The sequence below is a fragment of the Helianthus annuus genome, chromosome 13 (genome assembly GCF_002127325.2).
Source record: "Helianthus annuus cultivar XRQ/B chromosome 13, HanXRQr2.0-SUNRISE, whole genome shotgun sequence".
Taxonomy (NCBI): Eukaryota; Viridiplantae; Streptophyta; class Magnoliopsida; order Asterales; family Asteraceae; genus Helianthus; species Helianthus annuus.
The window spans coordinates 93,385,390-93,409,935 of record NC_035445.2 but is presented as its reverse complement, the minus strand read 5'-3'; the positions used below and the strand labels follow the sequence as shown (position 1 = coordinate 93,409,935).

Sequence of the window (24,546 nt, the reverse complement as noted above, 5' to 3'; positions counted from 1 at the left end):
GAATAAGGGGGAATATGCTCTCATTTCAAACACGTGCATGAGTCAATGACCGTTGATGGTGAACGTGGGTGCATGGCTAGAATTTTGGATAGTTAGTTAGAGTAGATTAGTTGGATATTAAAGTGGGGTATCGAGCTTGAATTATCAGTTTACACACTTACACACTCGTATACTCTCTCTCGAACTCAACTCTCAAACACTAGCAATCTCATTGTAACAAGCTCAATATCATCCAAAGTTGTAAACTTTTTTCTTCAATATACTTGGTGATTGGTAGTTTCCATCACCCGAGGTTTTTTATGCCGGAGGTCATGCATTAATCAAGGGCTTTTTCCTCGTTTAAATCCTTGTGTTCATTGTCATCTTCATTTGATATTTGTTCATACATTTGATCAACACAAGAAGCACTCTACCTCATATTCAAAGTTTGGTTACATTATCCTTAATCAGATTTTTGACCAAAATATTAACCCACCCATTTTTTCAAACTCTAGAAATCAATTTTTTTTAATGGCGAAAATTTATTAAAGAAAACCTAGCGAGCAGCTAGGAAGGAGAAAGAAAAAAAGAAAAAAAATTACATAAGAAGAAGGTGGTTGATAATCCACTCGCTCCAAATAATCTTACATCTACGATCTCTATTACTATACCAAAGATACGAAACATGTAAAATATCTTCATAAAGAGTGGAATGCCCTTGACTTTTCTTAATAAACACCACCTCATTCCTAAATCTCCACAAAACCCACCAAAAATATAATTGAACCGATCAACTTCTATTTATGCTTAAGAATTCGAAGGTTAAGAAGCCTCTCCATCACTTGAGAAGGATTAAAAGAATGCAGAATTGGGAGACCCAACCAAGCTGCCACCAAGTTCCATAATCTCTCGGCCACATCGCAAGGACCCACCAAATGCTCAATGGATTCATTAACTTTTAAACAAAAGAACATAATAAGGAAGAATATCTATAACTTTGGCGTCAAGGTTATCTTTCAAAGGTAGCCTATTAGGAAGAATTCTCCATTCACATATGTTGACTTTTCTAGGAATGCATACCAAATCGTAGGTCTATCTCCTATAAGGAGAATAAAGTCATCAATCATAGAACGAACCCCTTTAACCGAAAATTATGTCATGCTTCCACAGTTCCATGTCCAAGTAATTTGCTTTGTAGAAAGCGTAATCGATCCCAAATCATACGACAAATGTCTCAATTGATCCTCTTTGATACCGCCTCTCAGATGTCTTCTTCATTCCTACCTATGACCACCTAATCAATCCTTAATCAAACAATCTTTATTAGTCTCCAACCTGTATAAATGTGGGTAAATTATCGACAAACGGTTATCACTTAGCCACAAATCTTCCAAAAAAACACAAGCTTTCACCATTCTCGACCTTTGATTTAATAGAAGCTAAAGAAATCACCCCCAAATCATCCAGATTATAACCCGGAGCACATATTTCCGACCAAACCCTCCCACCATGAATAGCGTTCGATTTTATGTTAGGATTTGTATTCGACCTATGCAAAATCTTTAGAGTTTTAACCCATAGATAGACTGTGCCTTTCAACAACGAATCTCCACCGCCACTTTTGTATCAGAGCTTTATTAAAACCTTCCAACGAGCCAATGCCTAACCCGTCATTTTCCTTAGATGCCATAACATGTTTCTAAGAAATCCATTGTATTTTTTTTCTTCCTGGTTAAAACCCCAAAAAAATCAAGCTCTCAATTATTCAAGCATTTTTAACACCAACTTAGACACCACAAATAAGGATAAGTAGTAGACACCTAGCGATCCCAAAACCGTAGTGTTTAACAAGGCTCTTGCACCAATAGAAAGAAGGCAAATTTTCCAAGAAGCAAGACGGGCATTGAAATTTTTTAATAAGTGGCATCCAATCTTCTACTTTTCATGTTTGATCTGACCAGAAGGCCTAAATATAAAAATGGAATTTTGCTTGGTATACAACTTGTGACTGTCACGAAATCATTAACCTCCTAAGCATGGGTGCTCACCCTATAGAGACTAGATTTCGTGAGATTAATCTTTAAACCCGATTGCTTGTAAAAGTTATCTAAAGTATTCCCCAAACATGTAACATTAGATCTAGACCATTCTCCTATGAAAATTGTGCCGTCAGTGTAAAATAAATGAGATATTCCACCACCCGTACCGATCAGAGCGCCTTTGAACACTTCGGAATCAATCGACTCTTCAATAGCCGCATGTAAACCTTACATATCCAAAAGAAATAAGAACGCAGATAATGGGTTGCCTTGTCTCAAACCACACCACGTTGCATAATAAATTCATTTGTCGGGCTACCATTCACCAAAATTGAAAGACGAGCTAAAGCTAGACTTCAGTATCGTTGCAAACATCTCTGCTTGATTACATACTAAATCAAACTCTTTTTCATCTATATATTCCACAATAATCGTGCATAAGAAGTGTCAAAAACATGGATCATAACAACATACATACCCAAACTAATTGAAGCATAAGAAGCATCGCTCATATATGATGTTGGTTGTGCTTCCACAATAAAAGAAGATATATTAGGATCCAAAGTTGCATATTTAAGCTGTGACGACTATTGGCCGCTTGGCGTTGCGAACCGCCGCGGACCACTGGGAAAATGACCTGCTGCTCCTGCCAGTTGCTAGACTACGGGTGTTGCCTATTGTTTGTTTGTTGCTGTTGTGGGGCTTCTTTATCCAGCCCTAGATCATATGCGTGTTGATATAGCGAACCTTTTTCTTGTTAGGTTCGTTGTCATGATGGGTGTCCAGGTTGCGGGTGTCCTTGCGAATGTTCTTAAGAAGGAGTGTGAGTTTACCATACTTTAAAGCATATTCGATCTCCATCATGGACTATAGCAATTGTTGTGTGATGGGTGTCTTTGTGGTATTCACAGTAGAGGTTTAGATCCGCGCCTCGCTTGTTGCTCACTGCTCTTGGAATCATAAAGGTTACATTCTTAGTTGTGAGAACCTCCTGGGTTGTTTTGGTGAGCGGACTCAAAACTCTTTCTTTTGACCTGCGGTTGTTGTTATGGAAATTGCGGTCGTTGATCAGCTGCCTTGCATCAATCGTGGAGTGGGATCTGTCTTCTATGGAATTGTTAGGCTGTATGCGGTACCAGACATAAGTCTTGCCCTTTTATGTGGTTGTGCCCACCATGGTCCCACAGGTTGTTTTTGTTGGGACCTCTTCCACTAGTTAGAGATTTTTCGGTCTGTGCGTAGACCTTTGCTGCTGATATGATCTTATCCCAGGACTTGGGCATGCCATTATGGACCCGAGAGGACACGGATTAGCTCAGCACAATTACCGATTTCTAAGGCTTCCTTGTTGAATCTGGTTATGTAGTCTTCCAGGTTCTCGCTGTCACGATGGATGACAAACATGATGTCTGTTTTATCTTTTGTGTGCCTTCATTGCTAGGTGAACTGTTGTGAGAACTTAGCGAATTGGCTATCGGGAAAGCTATCAGTCTGTTGTATCTTTTGTGTACCTTCATTGCTAGGTGAACTGTTGTGAGAACTTAGCGATTTGGCTATCGGGAAAGCTATCAAACCATGCGATGCCGGCTCCTACCAGGATTTGCATGAACAAGAGACTCCGTACTGGTTGAGTCCAGTTAACGATAGTGCCTGCAGTGATGAAACCCTTGAGGTGGTCATCCTGGTCGGTCAGGCCATTGTACTTTCTAACATTTCTGGAATTCTCAATCTTGATAAGGGCGGGGTTGTATCTATTTTATGAATGTACTTGGATTTCTCTGTTGCGGCCATCAGTCATAAGGCTTAGAGAAGTCGTCCTTCGCATGGAGGTGGCATGCAGGGACTGTTGGTGGCTGATACACTAAGTGGCTACTTTGGTTTCTTTGAGTGGGATAGCTTTGGGTCTACCTATATGAGTATATGGGATCATGCTCTTCAGTGCAATCGTCCGCATTGTGAATGTTATTGTGGTGAACAGTGTGGGCTCGGCTGTGTGGGGGTGGTGTGGGTGGTTAGGGATGTTATCGCGGGTGCCTCAGCGGCTAACATGACCTTTTCCATGGCCACCCTATGTCTTACGTGTGCCACCAATACTTTAACCGGCTTCCATGTCCCTGCGTTCCTGCTTACCCTACCTGCGTGACCGCCCGTGAGAAATGGCTGGTGACGGGTGCGCGCCGACGCTGGTCCCGCCTGTTGGTTTTCTTGGCGCTACCTCTCGTATTCTTCGACGAGTTGTGGTTGTCTTTTGATGAACCAAGTTTCCAAGGTTTACCCCTTTGGGGTTGTTGGTCCCGCGGTGTTTACGGGTCTGCATGAAAACTAAAGGACGAGTTTAGGTTTGTCCTTGGTGTGGTGTTAGCAGTCTTTGTGACGATACCAATAGTTTGATCCTTTTGTTCGTACCCATCATCATAGGGGTTCGAGCTGTGCGCAATGACTCATACGATCGCACAAAGTTTGAGTCTGAACAGAAAATAGGAGGAGGGAGATCAATCTAATGATGGAAAAAAGAAAAAAAAACCCGAAGAGAAAGTGTTGTTCTCGCAATGGGATGGTGCCAATAAAAAAACACGAGTTATAATCTAAAGGGGATAGAATGATAATGGTATTTCGACCAAGGGGTTATCTCTTAAATCTTCTCTCCTAATCAATGCAACTGGAATTGTCCCAAGTGTGATCAACAAAATAATAATACCGTTGCTCGTTAAGAGAATAAGAATGGGGGGGGGGGGTTCTCCTAACCAGACTCTGACGTGAGAATAAGTATTGTTATTTCTAGAGAGACGAAAGAAACAAGTGTGTGCTTAGAGTGAGAGAGTCAGAAAATCAGATCCTTGAACCTTTGGTGAAGGTGGATATTTATAGCCGGATAGTTAGAGAATCTGGGGAGCGGATTGGGCTAGATGTCACTATCGAGGAATATTCATTTGGCCCTCTTTGTCACGACAGGTAATGTGCATAGAGGTGGGAGTACGATCACGCACCGTGATTGGCTATACGTCGCTTTCCAAATATACTTGTTGTCTTATCTGCCCTCAACCGTTAGTGGAGACTGGGCAAGGGTGAAATGCCGCATGCTAAATGGGCACATGTCGCTGTTGCTTGTACTATTTGTGTCTTGCACGATTGAGCATCGTGGGGATCTTAAGTTGATGTAGCTGGCGAATGTTGATTGGTTGTAGGTCCCTTTCACCTTGTACCGTTTGTCTCCTCTATGTTGGCATAGTTGTGCGCCTGCAAGAGTAGCTCTTGTAGGAACCTTAGAATCAGCTGAGTGTTTTGAAGTTTAAGTGTAAGTATGGTCCTGCACGCATAGGGGCTAAGTCACGTCGTGCACGGCGTTTGAGACCATATCCCTTCATAGTAACTACTAGTGTGTATATTATTATAAGGGAAAATCACCAAAATGATCATGACCAACGTGAAAAAGCAAAAATAAACATTTGTAGAGGCTAGACTAGGGGCTTCTAGGTGAGGAATAAGCTACATAGACTTTTTCTTTTTTCATTCCCTCCAATTTTTAGATGACCGTAACCTTTTTATACGATAAAATTTAAAAAATATTACACCAAATTAAAGAGAATTTTATTCTCTTTATTCTCTTTATTTATTTTTTTTTACGTTCATTAAGTTAAAAAAAAATGCTTAATAGACATCTATGTTCAAAGTAAAGAGTTTTTTTTAGTATTGTAGGCTATGTGAGTGCTAGTACCATGCATGTGCCCTAACGAATCGAACTGATTGAACTTCGGTACCTGAACTAGTATCGATATTCGTTTTTACAGTTTATTATGGACGTAAACCACGTGTCGATATCCTTTTGGATATATCAAGAATGTATTATATTCTTTTTGGTTGCTATAGCAAATACGGGTATCATCACGAACTGCATCGATACTGATCGAATTCCCGCACATAACGTAGGGGAATCCTGCTAGTCTCCTATTAAAAAGGTTATATTAATGCACTATAGGTTAATTCCATTTGAAATGAGTTTGTGTTAGTTTATTTGGTTTCAACTCACGTTAAAATTAAAAGAAACAAAACCATAATCGGGCTGATCATTGATTGAATAAAAGAATGGGCAATGTATTAAATTGATGAGCTGAATTATTTTGAAGGACTTGTTCGAGAAGCAGCCCACAAACATAACAGCCCACAATAGAACTGAAAGGGAATTTTTAGAACATAGGGTATGCTGGGGCGGGGGTTTGAGGCATGGGTTGACACGTGAACTTCGAGGGGCACCTTGGTCAGTTGCATGTTGGGTCGGTATGGCGGGGCGTGGCTAGCCCGCGTGGGTTGGCCACGTGTTATAATTTTTTTTCAATTATTATAAAAATACACACAAAATTAAAAAAAAAAAGCCTAGCCACCTATAGCCTAGCCAACCCAGCCAATGAGAGCCGAACACGGAAGACCGCTAAGCCCGCCCAACGCCCGGGCTGAAACCCCCGCCCAAGGGGCCACGCCCCAAGCCCCGCCCCATACCCCATAGTCTTAGTTGATCATTTTTTAAATGAAACTAATAGTGACATAATCTATTTTTTGGTTCACTGAGTCTAAAATTGCAACACACTTCTCGTGGTATTGTAATAACTAAATTCATTTCTCGTAGGTATTGGATAAACCCATTACTTTATTAAAAACTAGTATTAAGTCCTCGGGTTGCAGCGGTTGTCGTAAAACTGTGTCAAGTCGTACCAATGCTATACCACTATCAGCGATCACCAACATCAGAAAAGCTCATAAAAACAAAATAAATAAAAACGGAAAAAAAAAATAAAGCCGAGCGAAAAGTAGACGTAAAATATTTGAATCACGCACGCTCGTTGTAGAGAAATTAAACCAAAACGTAAAACATAGAAAAAATAACTAAGTCAATCCAGGACCTGCACGTTGCGACGAACTTGTCAAATGGAGAAATATTGATATGTTGCGATGGGCCAAACGGGAAAAATGCACGAAAAAATGTTGAACCCTACACGCACGTTGCGGTACGTTAACTCACAAAATTTAGAATGAAATGTAAATATTGGGAATGATGAATAGTATGGTGGACCAAAATTGAAAAAATAAAAAGAGTAGAGGTTAAATTGCAAAAAAATGAAAAGGTTTATGTTAAAAGTAAAAAACAAAGGGTCTAAATTGCAAAAGAGTAAAAGTTTTGGGTTAGAAATGAAAAAAGAAAAAAAACCCTATACATGAGGTACAATATTATAAATTACAAAAAAGTTAAAAATTTTATTTTTGTAAAACTTGAATAAACTTATATATTAATCGAATAAACTCTAGTTAATAAATTACAAAAAAGTAAAAAAAATTATTTTTGCAAAACCTAAATAAACTATTATATTAATAGAATAAACTCTAGTTAGTGGTTAAATATTTATTTATTATCTGCATAATACATGATATGATATGGTTTCAAATTATTTATTATTCTTTGATTAGTTTAATATTTATGGATTAATTATTTTCAAATTAGTTCAAGAGATATTAATAATTTATTAGATATTTATAATATTATTAATTGAATTTATTAATATTAAAATAAAGATAAAGATAAGTGATCTCTATATATTGGTTATTAATATTAAAAGAAATATATTAAACAAATATAAATAAAATTTATAAAGTTGAAGGAGAGAATGCCATGTGGCATTATTTGTAGTCTTTTATTAATATTTAGATACTCGTTAGGTATACTGACTCAAACCCATCAGATATCTATCTATTGAGTTTGCTATCACCAAAGCGATCAACTTATTCCAGTTAAGGATAAAACACAACTAAATCATGGATTAGGACCTTATTACCACATAACAATCCAACTAAATGGATATGCTGTTTGCAACACCTCTCCCGGTCACACCACTTTCTGAGTACGGTTTGAATAGTTGATACGGAACTAACCCTGCGCCACAACGATTCTTCAAATTGGGATCGGTGTTCCTCGAGTCTATGATTGCTTCCAGCTCATTAAGCCTTCCACGGAACTCCTCAAAAGCCGCCTTTATAGTAGGCTCCGCCTCCCATGTCGCGTTAGTATTTCCACCGATATATTCTTCATCTGGCGAATGACTTGATAAAATATCATAAAGCACTAACATTTGTATACCTTGGAGTTGGGACGGAAAACATTTCAATAAAGCATCCTCAGGTCGATCTATAAACGACTTCCATTCTTCATCTGTGGGGTCTTCATTAGGCATATTGGTTCTGGCGACTGTCGGCCTATAGGGGATATATCCCCCTAAATCATATTGACCGAAATTGACCGCTGAATGTTGGCCTGCGGTCACCCACATGATAGTCGAAACAATTCCAATCAAATCGTCTTGGGTTTTGAGTTGTGGCCACCATGGTTCATCTTTCTTGTCTCCGTGACCAACCGTACGAATATCATTCCACCATGCTTGAAGCTCTTCATCAGATTCGACTAGATTCGCTTGTGGATAATAATGGTTGACATAAGAAGTTGCCCATTGTTTAATGGCATCGTAAATAAGTAAACCATCATTTGCATAAGGATAATCCTCAATTGCAAGCTTTAAACCATGTGGTGCAGTTGGATCTTCAACTGCTATACCCCTAAACAATACCATAGAAAATACAAAGCAATAAGTTTGATAGAATGGCAACGTACTTTCCTTAATAATTTATATTATTATTGTTTTTGTGTAAGATGTTTACCTATTAATCAGGTCAGCTGGAAGTGCTTCATGATCAAACCGCCATAGTTGATCGTATACATCTGAGGAAAGCTGCATAGAATATTCATCTGGAAAAAATATTTTCTCTAAGATACCGCCGGCATTGATGAGGATTAGTCTAGCTAGAGAATTTATCTGCATAGTGTAACGACAATGAGGGAGAAGTAGTCGACTCATAGGATGCATTTGGCTTAGATGGCGGTTAGTAGCAATTATGTAAGGCTCTATAGCACAATGTGTTCTTAGCCTGCATTGTTATAAGAAATATAATAAATGAACTAACTAGCTCAAATGCAAACAAGTAGGTTATCAAAGGGGAAAAGGGAACCGACCAATGGCTAATAAGTTGGTGATAACCAGCATCATGAGCCAATACATGAGCCTTGGCTAGCCTCCAGAGCCACAAATCAGTGGCAACCTGAGCGGGTGTGTAGACATGTTTCCATGCTGGTTTCCCATCATATGGTGGGTGAGTTAACTCAATGGCTATGGGCTTTAATGTTCCATCAGGATGAAGGAACATCAAAGTTCTTGAACCGTATAGAGTTGTCGTTTTGAGATCTCTTAATTTGTTAACATAAGGCAGGAGCAGGTCATGGTAATCTAGCATGAATAATTTCTTTTGTGCTAAAGCCTGCAACAACATTACTTTTTTTTTTCAATACTTCACATCATAAGTTATCAATTTAATTTATCTTTCGTCTGATAGAGGATCCTGTACATTAATCCAGAAGTGTGAGAAGTGTATTATAACACTATATATAACACCATATAAACACCGTATAACACTATATAACACCATATAACACTATGTAACACTATGTAACACTATATAACAAATATAACACTATATTTTGTCTGATAGCATGTCTATGATAGATGCATAGTGTTATATTTGTTATATAGTGTTATATAGTGTTACGTAGTGTTATATGGTGTTACATAGTGTTATACGGTGTTTATATGGTGTTATATAGTTTTATATGTAGTGTTATAATACACTTCATACACTTCTCACACTTCTGGATTAAAGTACAAGATCCCTACCCTCTTTCGCCTTACCTCGTCAAAAGTCATGAAATCTTTAATCTCCTTCTCAACAATCTCCTTTGTGATTGCGGATTCAGCTGGTCCGTAGATTTCAGGATCCAATTTACTCATCAATGGCCATTCCTAGATATGCATACATGTCATAATTAATCATCTTATTATGAAGACACAACTATTTCACACAAGGGAAACTCACTAAAATATACATGTTGACTGAAAAAATATCAAAATAAACATCGAATATTAGCCTTTTCCAAAACAGACCTATCTAAATAACCAATCAGGAGTGGACAAAACACCGAGCGGCTAAGACGGTAAAACGTGGGATAAATTTTAGTGGAGACAGAAAACATTGAAAAATACGATGAGATCCGTGAAATAACCAAACAAAATAATACATTTGTAAACTTTGGGCTAAATTTTGTCGACGGCTAAATTTTAGCCTATCTATTTTTAGTTACCATCTAATAAAGCGCAGGCGCGGCTATATTTCAGCCTTAGCCGATGCTTTTATTAAAGGTCAAGAAAAAGAAACCACTTGTAAATCGCAAACTAAATTTTAGCTACCTTAGACACACTTTTATATTTTGGTAATTTTTTCGGTCAATATGGTCATTTTAATGATTGTTCCCATCACATAAACATACCGAGACCAATTGTATGCTACACGGATTGAGACCAGCAAGCATTTGTCTGCAAAATTCCTCATCGCTGAGCCATGAGAATCTGTCTCCTGCACATATATTGAATACACACAAAAGTTAAACTAACAAACCATGTACAATGATGCAAAAATTAAAAAATGCTTACTGTCCATGGTTTCAGGGGTCTCAAACTGGATAACAGCATTTTTAGTATCATCAGTCTTTTTCAAAAGTGCAGGGAAAACACTTAGGATTCCATCGTCAGGGGCTGGGACATTAACACCTTGATTAAAAAGCATGTCTATGTCTGTGAATAATGGAAATCCTTCGGTTGTATCTGTAAAAACTGATTCTAGAAGCGGTACAACCGCATGGAGCGCAGTGTACAAAGTCTTTGCTCCAAAGGTAGCTTGCTTTATCTCAGAAAAATCTTCATCAGCCGGTATATAAAAAGGGAGTGCAGTTCTAGTTTCTGTTAACGGATCTGTAATTCAACATACTATGTTAAACTTCAATAAATTCCGGATCCAATATTCTTACATTCATTCATCGCAGATCACATATTTAAACGATATGATTTTCGGTTTCATCCCCACGGCATGTTTTATACATATGGAATGTGAGTGTGAGGTGAGTTTGAACCACGCATAAGTAGGAGAGCTACTTACTTTCATTTTTCACTAACCATGCGTTATACTTATACCTAGTTACTTACGGAGAGAGAGAGAGAGAGTGAGTAATTTCTTTAAAAACTTGTATGCAATTATTTTTAAACAATTAGTTCTTAAAAAATAAAAGATTAATGTTCAACTAAAATTGTGAACAACTGTTTACGGGACCATAAAATACTTATTTTGAAAACAACTCGATTTTTATTAAGGCCCTCACTATTTGCACACCTTGGCAGGCTATCTGCACACTTAGGGTTTACATACGCTACGTAGAGGTCAATACGCAGCGTATAGGGTTAACCCTATACGTTGTGTATTGACCTCCACGCAGCGTATATAAGGGGCAGGTGCACGACCAGACAGTCAAACCTAGTACCATGTCAAATCAGTCTGACATACGCTGCGTAGAGACCAATACGCTGCGTATATTGGTAACCCTATACGCAGCGTAGAGGTCTCTACGCAGCGTATGTCAGAATGATTTGACAATGATACGATGTTGTCCAGGCACGTGAATAAAGCAATACGGAGAGTAGAGATCTATACGCTGCGTATTGAAGTAAATTTAAAAGTCTATTTAGCTCTGCCTTCTTTTCATCTTCGAACAAGCAACATCATTTACATCTATTTTCTTTTCTTCTGTGTTTCATATTCTTCTTCTTTAGTAGAGAATTTACTCCCCAAACCAAAATCATTTGTTCTGTTTTTTGTTCAATCTTGTTAAAATGTCATCATTTTGGAACGATAATTATTTCGGTAATCACTATTCTAACGACACATGGGGAGCAAATGCTGCCAATGAGGAGGAGGAGGTTGTGTCTGGAGTCCCTGTTGCTCAAAAAACACAGTTGCCAGACTTGAACAAGACTCCCACTCCACCTGTTGATGAACCAAATTACCCGGCGGATCAAGTGTATCCAGATTACGGATACGGGTATGAATCTTCGTACGTGCAACAAAGTGGATACGGTGCTGAGAATGCACCTGTTGATGAACCGTATTACCCGACGCAACAATCGTATCCGGGTTACGGGGTATACAGGGGTGAAGGTGGATACGGAAGTTACAGTGGATACGGGGGTGAAGGTGGTTACAGTGGATACGGGGGTGAAGGTGGTTACAGTGGATACGGGGGTGAAGGTGGATACAGTGGATACGATAGATATGGGGGCGTCGAAGCCCGTTAGAGACCTACGCGCCTTACGGTTCGACTTCGACGAAATAAAAAAAAATTTTAACGACGAACTTAGTTTCGACGCTCCTTAGGACCGTACGCGCCTTACGAGCGTCGAAACTAAGATCGTCGTCAAATTATATTTTTTTTATTATTTAGTCCACGTCGAACCGTAAGGCGCATAGGTCCCTAACGAGCGTCGAAACTAAGATCATCGTTAAAATATAAAACTTCGATCTTAGTTTCGACGCTCGTTGGGGACCTACGCGCCTTATAGTTCGACTTCGACTAAATAATAAAAAATATAATTTAACGACGATCTTAGTTTTGACGCTCGTAAGGCGCGTACAGTCCTAACGAGCGTCGAAACTAAGTTCGTCGTTAAAATATTTTTTTTATTTAGTTTGTCGAAGTTGAACTGTAAGGCGCGTAGGTCTCTAACGAGCGTCGAAACTAAGTTCGTCGTTTTATATTTTAACGACGAATTTATTTCGACGCTCGTTAGGGACCTACGCGCCGTTTAAACGCCCTTTACGGCTGCAATTTCGCTGTCGTTTGCGGCTGCGTTTGCAGCCGTAAAAGGGCGTTTAAACGGCTGCAAACGCAGCCACAAACGGCTGCCAAATCGCTGTCGTTTGGGGCGGCGTTTGCAGTCGTTTAAACGCCGGTTTACGGCTGCAAACGCAGCCCCAAACGGCTGCGAAATAGGGGCGTTTCTCATGTATATTTTTTAATTATTTAGTCAAGTCGAACCGTAAGTCGCATAGGTCCCTAACGAGCGTCGAAACTAAGATCGTCGGTAAAATATAAAACTTCGATCTTATTTCGACGCTCGTTAGGGACCTACGCGCCTTACGGTTCGACTTCGACTAAATAATTAAAAAAATATATGTTTAAAAAAAATCTGTTTAAAAAAAAACAGTTTTCTGTTTAAATTATATTTTTTTTATTATTTAGTCCATGTCGAACCGTAAGTCGCGTAGGTCCCTAACGGGCGTCGAAGCCCGTTAGAGACTTACGCGCCTTACGGTTCGACTTCGACGAAATAAAAAATATTTTTTTTTATTATTTAGTCGAAGTCGAACCATAAGGCGCGTAGGTCCCTAACGAGCGTCGAAATAAGTTCGTCGTTAAAATATAAAACGACGAACTTAGTTTCGACGCTCGTTAGGGACCTACGCACCTTTTGGTTCGACTTCGACTAAATAATAAAAAAAAACATATTTTAACGACGATCTTAGTTTTGACGCTCGTAAGGCGCGTACGGTCCTAACGAGCGTCGAAACTAAGTTCGTCGTTAAAATATTTTTTTATTTAGTCGAAGTCGAACCGTAAGGCGCGTAGGTCTCTAACGAGCGTCGAAACTAAGTTCGTCGTTTTATATTTTAACGACGAACTTATTTCGACGCTCGTTAGGGACCTACACGACTTACGGTTCGACGTGGACTAAATAATAAAAAAAATATAATTTAACGACGATCTTAGTTTCGACGCTCGGAAGGCGCGTACGGTCCTAACGAGCGTCGAAACTAAGTTCGTCGTTAAAATATTTTTTTTTATTTCGTCGAAGTCGAACCGTAAGGCGCGTAGGTCCGTTACGCGCGTCAAAATCCGTAACGAGTCAAAAATATATTTTTTTTATCCTCATTTAGTCGATGTCAAGTGTTTATTATTTACTGACTGGTTTCCATTTATGCAAGTATTTGCATAAGATGATTTCCACTTCGATCACTGCTCGAAACAAAAGCCGGGAGTGGTGTAAGAGTGGTGATTTGTTTTTCTTGTATTACCTCTTATACAAGAGGCCGTGTGCTCTCGCCTACGGGTTGGCGCAGTACTTCGCCTCCGCGCATCATCGACAGGAGCGCGGACTGCTATTCGGCGGCGCCTACGTGACCAGGATAGCCTTTTCGTTGGGCTATAATCCGGAGAAGGACCGCGCCCGTGTAGGCCCGGCGACACTGCCGAAGCGGATGGGGATGAACACAGTAAATGGAATGCATATTACCAAAGACTTCCCATGCGGGAAGCGGTTAAAGAAACTGGACGGCACGCAATACGAGCTTACAATTCTGCCGGAACAGTTCCCTCCGGTATATCCCCTGCACGATCCGGAGCCGCCGGAGCCGCATGAGCCGGTCGCTGTCATTCCGCAGCCACCACCGCTTCGGCAGCTTCGGTTAGCTGAAAGTAACAACTATTTGATGGAGTGGGTGGCTGCGGCGCTGCAGCAGCAGCAACAACATGACGGGTTACCTCCACTACCCTTCATTACGGATGCGGAATGGGATCAGCATCAGCAGCAGCAGGAGCAACAGCAGTAGTCTTTTATCATTTTGTTATGTATGCACAAACTTGTCTTGTATATATTAAACTTTTGGTGTAAACGGTTTAACATATTCTGAAATGTTATATACTATGGTGTACATATAAAATTCTGGCAGGTTATTTAACTGTTGTATAGATAAAGTTCTGGAAGTTTCAATTTTTACAGATTTTTGATATATTTACACTTTAGTCCCTGAAGTTTCAATTTTTACAAAAATAGTCCCTGAAGTTTCGAAAATTGACACAAATGGTCCCTGTACTGTTCAGTTAAGTATGCTAACTGAGTTAAGTATGCTAACTAAGTTAAGTATGCTAACTGAGTTAGTGTTATATACGCTGCGTATTGGTCAATACGCAGCGTATATAAACCTGACAAATTTTTGATACTTCAAACCTACCAAAATGACCTCAATTTTGCAGATATTATATCTACGCTGCGTATTGGTCTATACGCAGCGTATAGGGTTAACCCTATACGCTGCGTATTGACCTATACGCAGCGTAGAGACACCTTGTTTTCTGTGCAATGATTGGTTATCGGGCACTGAGATCTAGGGTTTATCTACGCTGCGTATCGGTCAATACGCAGCGTATAGGGTTAACCCTATACGCACCCTATACGCTGCGTATAGATCAATACGCAGCGTCTATACGCAGCGTAGATAAACCCTAATTTTGCTAGGGTTTGGTGTGCCAATAGACACACTCTTTATTAAAATTTATGTTGGAACGTCCTGGCAAAAGAAATAAGCAAACTATGTATTTCATGTTTTTTTTAAACCTAACGAGTAAAAGTTATTCCATGTTTATGCCGTGAGCACACTTACGCCCTCACGTGTCACGTCCCACTCACGTGAAGGCGACATAGTATGCACGTGACCGTGAGCCCCTCTTCACTCACGCTCATGTAGAGTAGAAAACCCTCAAACAAATAACTAACGCCCAAAACAACACATAATTCATGTTATACCTATAGAGGACATCTTGCGACCAGTGCGACACCGCCTAGGGTAAGGATGTTTCTCACCACCGAGTACTGGTCGTGCTAAACTTAATTCCTCGTCCGGAGCTCCAAGATCGTTGTATACATCATAATCGTATATCCTTTCAAATGATTTACGCTCCCCTTCGCCGTTGCCTCGAAGCGATTCCATATCGTGCTCTCTTAACGACTTTAGTCCATTCGGCGTTTCAGATGGAAGGTAAGACTACACAAACAGATATCGACTAGTCATAACTCATCGGCTATTAGTTTCGTTGACATGACATAAAACAGCATAAAACCACCTTCTTTTCCAAATTTTTTTTTTTTTGTTACCTCATAAAAACCACCTGCACAGTTAGTTCTAGAGGAAGCGGAATCATCAAATTAAAATATACTCTTTTTTGAGTAGTTTTGTTAATATATAACTTGATTTTGTCAAGTAACTGATAATATTTAAGAAAAATCTAACCTTTTTATTTTTATTTTTTTTAAATTTATTCCAATATAACTTTTCTTAAAATCAAAGTGTATTAAAAATAAGGTATCTTTTTATGGTCATGAGACCAAAAAATATTATGTTTTAAGTATAACTTGATTTTCGATATAATTTACATAAGAATCTATAAAAAAATAAACAAAACTATGTATTTAGATTTAAAAATATATTAAAAGTTATTAGTAAAAAACTTATATATCAAATGAAATATAAGAAAGAATTGCGTAGTTTTACAATTAGTTATAGATTTCACCTGGAAATGATAGTACTGCATAGTAATACAAAAAAGTTTTCTTTCTTACGATCATGATCTTTGGTTTTCTTTTTAAATGGGGTGTTCAAAAAATTGGTGATGATATACAAGGTAGTCATAACTCATATCCTTCATTCTTTTCTTTCTTATTTTTCAATTTTCATTTAACACTTCTTTTAGGTTTTTTTTTTTAATTAATGTAGCATATCATAATATTTTTAAATAATCTAAATACACATTTTTAGTTTAATTTTCTACATTTATCATAAATTTAGATTAAAACTGAGTTAAAATAATATATATTTTGGTAATTGGTGTCATATATTATTTTGTGTACACAGCTTAGTTGTTAATAAAATTTTTATCGAGACGTAGAAGCTTTCTTTTAAATAAAACTATGTAAAATGGATTTTTATATGTAGAGATATTATGAAAAAGACAAGTTAAACGCTGAATAAAAATTAAAAAAAAATGGTAAAAAGAAGGAAGATGCTGCTAGGTTGAGTAGCGACATACCCATTTACCAGTTTTTTTTTTTAATTTTATTTTATTTTTTTAAAAGATAACACTATGTTATCACAAACCATTAAAGCTACCCTTTTATAAAAACTGCTGTTTTTTTAACTTTTTGAAGCTAACATTTAAGCCCCTGGTAATAAAGTTTTCACTAAATCACAACATATCAATTTATTCCAAAAATTGTAAACATCTAATTACTAGACATTGATTAAGACTATATTTACTTAGCATCAGATATGCAAAATCTTAAACATATACCTAAATATGTAACACATTAATTAGATAGAAAAATAAATAAGATTAGTGTCGACCTTGTCAGCGAAAAAGATTCTTTTATCCGGGTTATCATTTTTGGAGTGAACCCAAGATTCACATGTGAAGGTAACACCATTATTAAGAACAATGTTCTTGAAGAACATCTTCTTGCTATACTCATTTTCTACCAACACAGCTCCTATTTCTCCGAAATCTTCAGGGACATCAAAGTTACATTTATAGGTGTAAATGCTAATGTCGAAATCCAAAGCTTCATATCTCGCGTATGCCCTCAGCGTCTTCTGGTTACCATTTGCTGTATCAAGTAATTTAAAATTTTCATAACTTTTAACATACTCTTTAAAGTAAAAAGTGAATTTTAATTTCACATTACCTTTAATTAAACTAATCAGGTTCATTTTTTTCTAAATTAAATCGTAACTAATGCCGGATATTGAAGATCATAACTAATTAAGAGTAGAAATAAATTTCATAATATAAAATTGTAATGTAGTAAAAGAAATTTCTAACGAACATAAAAATAATTTGTATGGATGTAATTTTCCTCAAATATTTTTCTTATCTTATTTCGATATTCCAAAAACTTAAAATCATGTAGATATGTAGGGTCATCATTTATTTTTTGTCCTTTGTGACATGTTTTTATTTTGAAGTTTAGATAATATATATAACCATTAAATTGCCTTCCGCGTTACCGCGGCGTTCCATAACAATTTTAACTGAATATATAGACCAACTAAAAATGTAAATAAAAATTAGAACGAAAACGTATTACATTTGACTCAACTCATTTCCGGAAAAATTTACGTCAAAACGTAAATTAACTTGAATTTATAGCAACACTTCTGTAAAAATTAAATACGTAAAACTCGATTACAAAATCTATAAAAAATTAAGGGATTGTAAGCATCAATATCAATACTATCAATACTGAAAAAATTTGAAGTGTAAAAGTATACAAAATACAAAAAGACAAAAAAAGAACTCAAATCACTATTTACAAAAGTTGGTAATTCTATTATATATAATTGAGTTAAATGCCCGGATAGTTCCTGTGGTTTTTCCTTTTTTTCACCTTTAGTCACTAACTTTTTAAAATTACCTCTATAGTCCCCAACTTTTCAATTTTCGTTCCCGGATAGTCCCTAACATGGATGGTGGTTAGTTTTCTCAGTTAAGTTGGTGTAAAATGATTATAATACCCTTAAGTAAAACAAAATGAATTAATTAAATATTTTTCTTAAAATATAAAAACCAAACATCCCTACCACATTCATTTTTCATCATCAGTTCATCACCTTCAGACCCTTCTCTCTCTCTCTAAACCACCACCACCTTCATCTCCACCACCACCATAAAACCCCACCGCCTGTCAACACCTCCATCACCAACCCATCATCCTCGCCGTCTTTCACCGCCATGCCGCCACTGCCACAACCACCACTAACCACCATCATCCGCCACCACCACCTCTATCACCGTAATCAGCCACCACCACCTCCTCCACCCACTGTGCTTTCTTCCCTGTGTGAACCCTTGAAATCGCCCTGTGATTTCATTTCAGAAATTCATGTTCAATCGGTACGATCACCACTCAAAAACTATAGGGCTTTTATTCAGGCCATGAATACGAGTAGAATGGTATAGTTTTTACCTCAAATTGGTGCCGATTTGACAGTCGGCGCCGGCAGCGACAGCGACGACGGTAACGGCAGCGACAACACCACCATCATCCGCCACCACCACCTCCTCCACCCACTGTGCCGATTTGACAGCCGGCTTTAGCCGGAGTAACGGCAACGACAACGGTAGTTAATGATTTTATTTAATTTTGTGAGTTTAATTTTAGGGTATAAATCATAGCTACGAAGTAAATGATTTTATTTAATTTTGTGGTTTGGTATTGACACACCTGCTTTGTTTCACGTTCGCTTCAAAAAAAATTGTTTAATTTTGAAGCAATTTGTGTGTGTTTTATGGGTTTAATTTATTTGCTCTGTTTCATGAATTTTGTGATTTTGTTGAGTTCTAAATTTTGGGGTATAAATCATGGCTGTGAATTTTGTTATTTTTAGGATGGGGATTGGTGGCAGTCGGTGGTGATGGTAGAGGTTACGGTGGTTGTAGGGGTTTAAGAGATGGAGATGGGGATGTTGACTTTGACTGATATTATTATTTAACAGTAGGGGTATTTTGGTCATTTCACATCCACTTAACACAAAAAATTAACCCCCATCCGTGCCAGGGACTATCCAAGAACGAAATTGCGAAAGTTGGGGACTATAGCTGTAATTTTAGAAAGTTAGGGACTAAAGGTGAAAAATGGGCAAACCACAGGGACTATCCGAGCATTTTTCTCTATATAATTTATAGCAACACGTGTAAAAAATATAAACACGTAAAACTCGATTTCAAAGTCTTTAAAAAGTTAAGGGATTTTAAGCATCAATACTGAAATTTGAAAGGTAAAAGTATACAAAATACAAAAAAAAAAAACAAAAAAACAAAAAAAGAACTCAAATCACTATTTACAAAACAGTTGGTAATTCTATTATATATATAATATATATAATATTCTTTTTAGGTTGTATTTTTTTTTCCTCTAGCAAGGGTCTACCGTTAAATAAAAAGATAATATGTATACTAATGTTAAAACTTAAAAAAAGGTATGCACGTACAATCAAGGTCATTAGAAACGAGCTCCAAGAGGAAAGACCGGCCTAGAAGATCAGAGACAACATCGGTAACACCACCAAGACTTACACCAGCATTACTTATACCATCAAGGGTGGATCCAATGGTAGGTAGAATTGTGATGACACACTTCACCGTGGTCTCCTTGGTAAGAAAGGGAATAGATATGGCTTTAATGTTACCAGCAATAGAGGTTGATCGAGCACCAGTTGTAGTGGATTTCTTAGCGAACGACGTGTGTTGGCGAAGAATGGTCAGGGCGTATGCGGAGGAGGACGAATGGTTGGCCGAGTCACCGTGGATGAAGGGCTTCTGGATTGGGAATACATTAAGAAGAGAATGGGATTGCTTAAGTTGAGGCTTCAACATGATTACTCTCACTCTTGTTTTTGTAATCTCAAAGTGAACAACAACCTCTCTATTTATATATATAGGGGGAAATGCTTAATTTCTTAATGGGAAAATGTTGTCTGTGACAAATAGATATTTTATCACGTGTTATAATTATTTATTATCAGGACTTTCTATAAAAATAATAATAAGTATTATTGTTATCAATATTATTGATATATTGTTACGTATGGCTATAGTGCAATTGACAATACGATGGAAAAACACAAGGGTTATGGCTATAGTGCATTTGACAATACGATGGAAAAACACAAGGGTTACAAATAATGTGTGGTATCTAATTTCAATACGATAAGAAACACCATATTTAATTTCAATACGATAAGAAACACCATAGGATAAAATAGAGTTTGGATGGGCTTAAACAGCTCGGGTTGTAAACAAATTGTTTCGTCTAACAAATGGGTCGGGTTTGGATGGGTTGTAAAGAACCAGATTGACCTACTAAATCATTTATAATCATAATAAAAATTTATAATTTATAAGTTGACCCATCATTTCGATTACAGCCTATCAACCCTTTATTTTATCCCTTTAAAAGTTAATTACAATTAATTTTACACCAAACCGGTAGACGCATTTAGATAAACAGGCACAGAATCCTGTTTTCTTAATCTATTATTTTAATTGTCTTCAAGTTATAGTTGATGTCTATGGAAAAAATAAATAAAGATTGTATTTGGCTTCATCAATTACAAGTCACCAACCAACAAAGTAACCAACCTAACATGTTTTTCACCCTAGCTATGATAAAGATTATCTCAGAGCCGTCCTCGAGAATAATAAAAAACTTTTGGGCCTCGTGCGAGATAAAAAAATTGGGCCCCTTTCTATAATATAAACTTATCATTTTATATATCCAAAAACCACGATGCAACGATAATTGATTAATTGTTATAAAATAAACAAAACAATACTAGTGTAGCTAAATGATCGAACTAACTTACTTAAGCAAATCATGAGGCTCTCCTAGCATTTTTGGAAGCAAAGCTCTCGATCAAGTCTTTATATTCCATACCTTCTAATATTTCGTTTTCAAGAGATATCATTGCCAATCCATTAAGTCTTTCTTGAGACATTGACGATCGCAAATAAGACTTCAACAACTTCAATTTAGAAAAGCTTCTCTCTGCCGATGCCACCGTTACCGGAAGTGTCAAAAGCACATGATATGCATTTATAGCATTAGGACAATGACCGAGCCGCATGATATCGTTTAAAGCATCGATAGGGCTAACAATGTGACTTGGTAAGAAGGTCTTAATCAACTTCAACTCCAAATAAAGTTCTTTAGCATCAACGTCCGATTCTTCTTTATATTTTAATGCATCTTGAAGACGATAACAACGAGCCTTAAGATCTTCTTCATCTAGTGTCTTCAATTTTTTAGGAAACAAAAACCCAAATATTTTTTCGAATTTTTGGTATTGATCGAATCTTGTTTCAAGAGAACTTATATCTTGATCAACAATACATAAAAAGTAGTTGACTTTGAAATCATCATCGAGTGAAAATATAACTTCTTCAACACTTGAATTCTCATCAAACTGTTTTTTCCTACGTATCACACGTTTTTGAGGGAATTCCGCATAAATACCTAATTCATTGGCAATTTCTATAGCTTCATCAATCGCCTTAGAAAACCCCACTTCTCTATAATTTTTGAAGTACTTAATCAATGTGGCCACTTCATCAATAGCAACATCAAGAACCACATCCTTTGATTGCAACTTTTTGCTCACCACATTCACATTTGATAATAGTTCATACCAAATGACGATTTGCACCAAAAATTCATAGTCACCAACCTCATGCTTTTCAAGTGATCTAGCTTCGCTTTGAATTTTAGGATCTTTATCCGAGACACTAACTTCTTTCAAAGCTTTTCTTACTTCTACAAGTTGAGTTCTAATAGGCTTAATACTATCTACACGACTTTCCCAACGAGTGACAGACAATGATTTAAGAGTCAGTCCTTTAACATTGTCTTTCAAAATTTGCCACCTATTAATAGAATTGGCAAAGATAGTATATATACGTTGTATTGTTCCAAAAAATACCCTAGACTTAGTAATCGTGTTTGCCATGTCACACAACACAAGATTAAGACTATGACAACCACAAGCACTATACAAAGCTCTAGGATTTTTTTCTAGAAATCTACTTTGAACTCCACTACGTTTTCCTTTCATGTTCGCCCCATTATCATAGCCTTGACCGCGCATATCAGCAATATCAAGACCTAGAGACTCCAATTCCTTAGATGTAACATCAAAAAGTCCCTTACCCGTGGTATCATCAACAACCAAAAAACCTAAAAACGATTCCTCAACTGTCATAGAATTAGAGTTAAAATTCACATACCTCACAATTATGGACATTTGCTCTTGGTGACATATATCAGGCGTGCAATCGAGTATAATGGAGTAATACTTTGCTTGTTTTATCCTTTTGATGATTTCTGTTTTAACTTGATCAGCTAATAATTGTATCAACTCGTTTTGGATATTGTGCCCAAGATAATGTATATGGAGTTCATCATTCAAAATACGCCGCACGTGTTCTTTCATAATCGGATCAAACTCTTCCAACATCTCAACCAATCCCAAAAAGTTTCCATTGCTTTTTTGATACAACTTCTCATTTGACCCACGAAAAGCTAAGCCATGTTTAGCAAGAAATTTCACAAGAGCAATAATCCTAAAAATTACTTCTTTCCAATAATCTTTTTCTTTTTTGAAATGCTCATATGCTTCTTTGTCAATTGTTTCATTGTTATCCAACCTTTGACGCATTTCAAACCATTGATGCATATGCTTGAGATGTTCAAAGCTAACTTCATGGTCTTTAAGACCTTGAGAAGCATGCTTCCAATCTGAATAACCTTCATTATCCAACCCGCCTTTTTTATACCCTTGTCTAAAAAGTTTACAACAAAAACAAAAGACTTTATCAAGCTCTTTCGAATACACTAGCCATTCTCTATCGCACGTCTCCCTGTTTGATAGAATTCTATTATACATGAATTTAGAAAATCGTCTTCCAACATTATCCACGGGACCCTTATCAATAGTCAAATCTCTTTTTGGACCTTTCATAACCAACTCATTAATCAAGTTAGGATTAAGCTTATCCCAATTTCTAGGGTCAAAAATATCAATACTAGGATTAATACTAGCATCATGTTCACCCACATTAGCTTCGTCTACATTAACATTAACATCATCTTCACCCGCATTATCTTCACCCACGTTAACATTAACATCATCTTCACCCAAATTAGTTTCATCCACATTAACGCCCACATTATCTTCACCCACATTAACATCCACATTATCTTCTTCAACATTAGAACTAGAACCTTGAGGTAGTTTTGAGAAAAACTTGAGTATACGCCCTTTGTCGGCCTTTGCTTTTTCTTCCTCTAGCTTCTTCTTTTTACGTTTTTGACTACCGGATAGGTATTTGTATTTAGGAATGGGTGGCATAATTTCTAGATAAAAAAAGGAAAAGAAAATCAAAGTTTAAAACTAGTAGTTTTCATCTAACTCTAAACCTAAACAATAAACAATTATACATCAAAGATTCATAGTTTCATCTAGTTCTAAATCAATAAATCTAAACAAAAAAGATTTAAGGTTTCATCTCATGTAATTTACTAATTATATAAATCTAAACATAAAAATAAAAAATAGAATCTATTAATCGAGAATTGAAAATACATACCTAGGATAAAATCTTGAATAATATGATGATCAGATGATAATGCAAAAAGTCAAAAAACTGAAAATCCGTACACGAACTACGATCGCAGCTGAAGGGTTTATTTATTTATTTTTTTTTGAACTAACAAGCCCCACACCATGTACATATTGTTCAGTATTTGGGCTGCATTTGGAATTTGGGCCTTTTTTCTTCAGCTTTGGGGTTTAATGTTCAGTGTTTGGGCATGTGATATATACATAACATAATAAAGTTACAAAACTGTTGGGCCCCTAACATATTTGGGCCTTGGGCGCCTGCCCAGTTTGGCCAGCCCAAGAGCTGCCTCTGGATTATCTCTAACATAATAAATCAAATTAATCAGCATATATCTGTCCATACCTTTATAAATAGATGATGTGTTTGCAAGTGAAATGTGAATATTTTTGTATATATACATGTGTTAATGTGACATCTAAACATCTTGGTGTTTATAAACCGTTAATGTGATCAAATTGTTCAAAACCAAAACAAATTGGCTTGAGATGTATATTGTTTGGCTCAAGAGAGAACCTCGTGCATTGGTTGCCACACACTTTCTTTCAT

The 24,546-nt window shown here is 37.0% G+C and overlaps 2 protein-coding genes across 3 annotated transcripts; both read right to left on the bottom strand.

Annotated features, from left to right (window-relative positions):
• Positions 1-7,683: 7,683 nt before the first annotated feature.
• LOC110898670 (lipoxygenase 2, chloroplastic) lies at positions 7,684-20,218 on the bottom strand. Of its 2 annotated transcripts, none has more exons than XM_022145486.2 (9): positions 19,812-20,218; positions 17,169-17,428; positions 15,575-15,812; positions 10,598-10,915; positions 10,435-10,520; positions 9,800-9,910; positions 9,070-9,371; positions 8,718-8,984; positions 7,684-8,615 (listed from the first exon to the last, which is right to left on the bottom strand). In XM_022145486.2, exons 1-9 carry the CDS (start codon positions 20,194-20,196, stop codon positions 7,856-7,858), a joined length of 2,727 nt encoding a protein of 908 aa, XP_022001178.1. In that variant the 5' UTR covers positions 20,197-20,218; the 3' UTR covers positions 7,684-7,855. The 2 variants fall into 2 exon arrangements, with proteins under 2 accessions (XP_022001178.1, XP_035837981.1); XM_035982088.1 differs by having other exon boundaries at positions 10,435-10,517.
• A 976-nt stretch (positions 20,219-21,194) lies between these two features.
• Positions 21,195-23,726, bottom strand: LOC110901303 (zinc finger MYM-type protein 1-like). The gene has a single exon (XM_022148139.1). The coding sequence runs from the start codon at positions 23,724-23,726 to the stop codon at positions 21,195-21,197; it is 2,532 nt and encodes an 843-aa protein (XP_022003831.1).
• Positions 23,727-24,546: the final 820 nt, after the last annotated feature.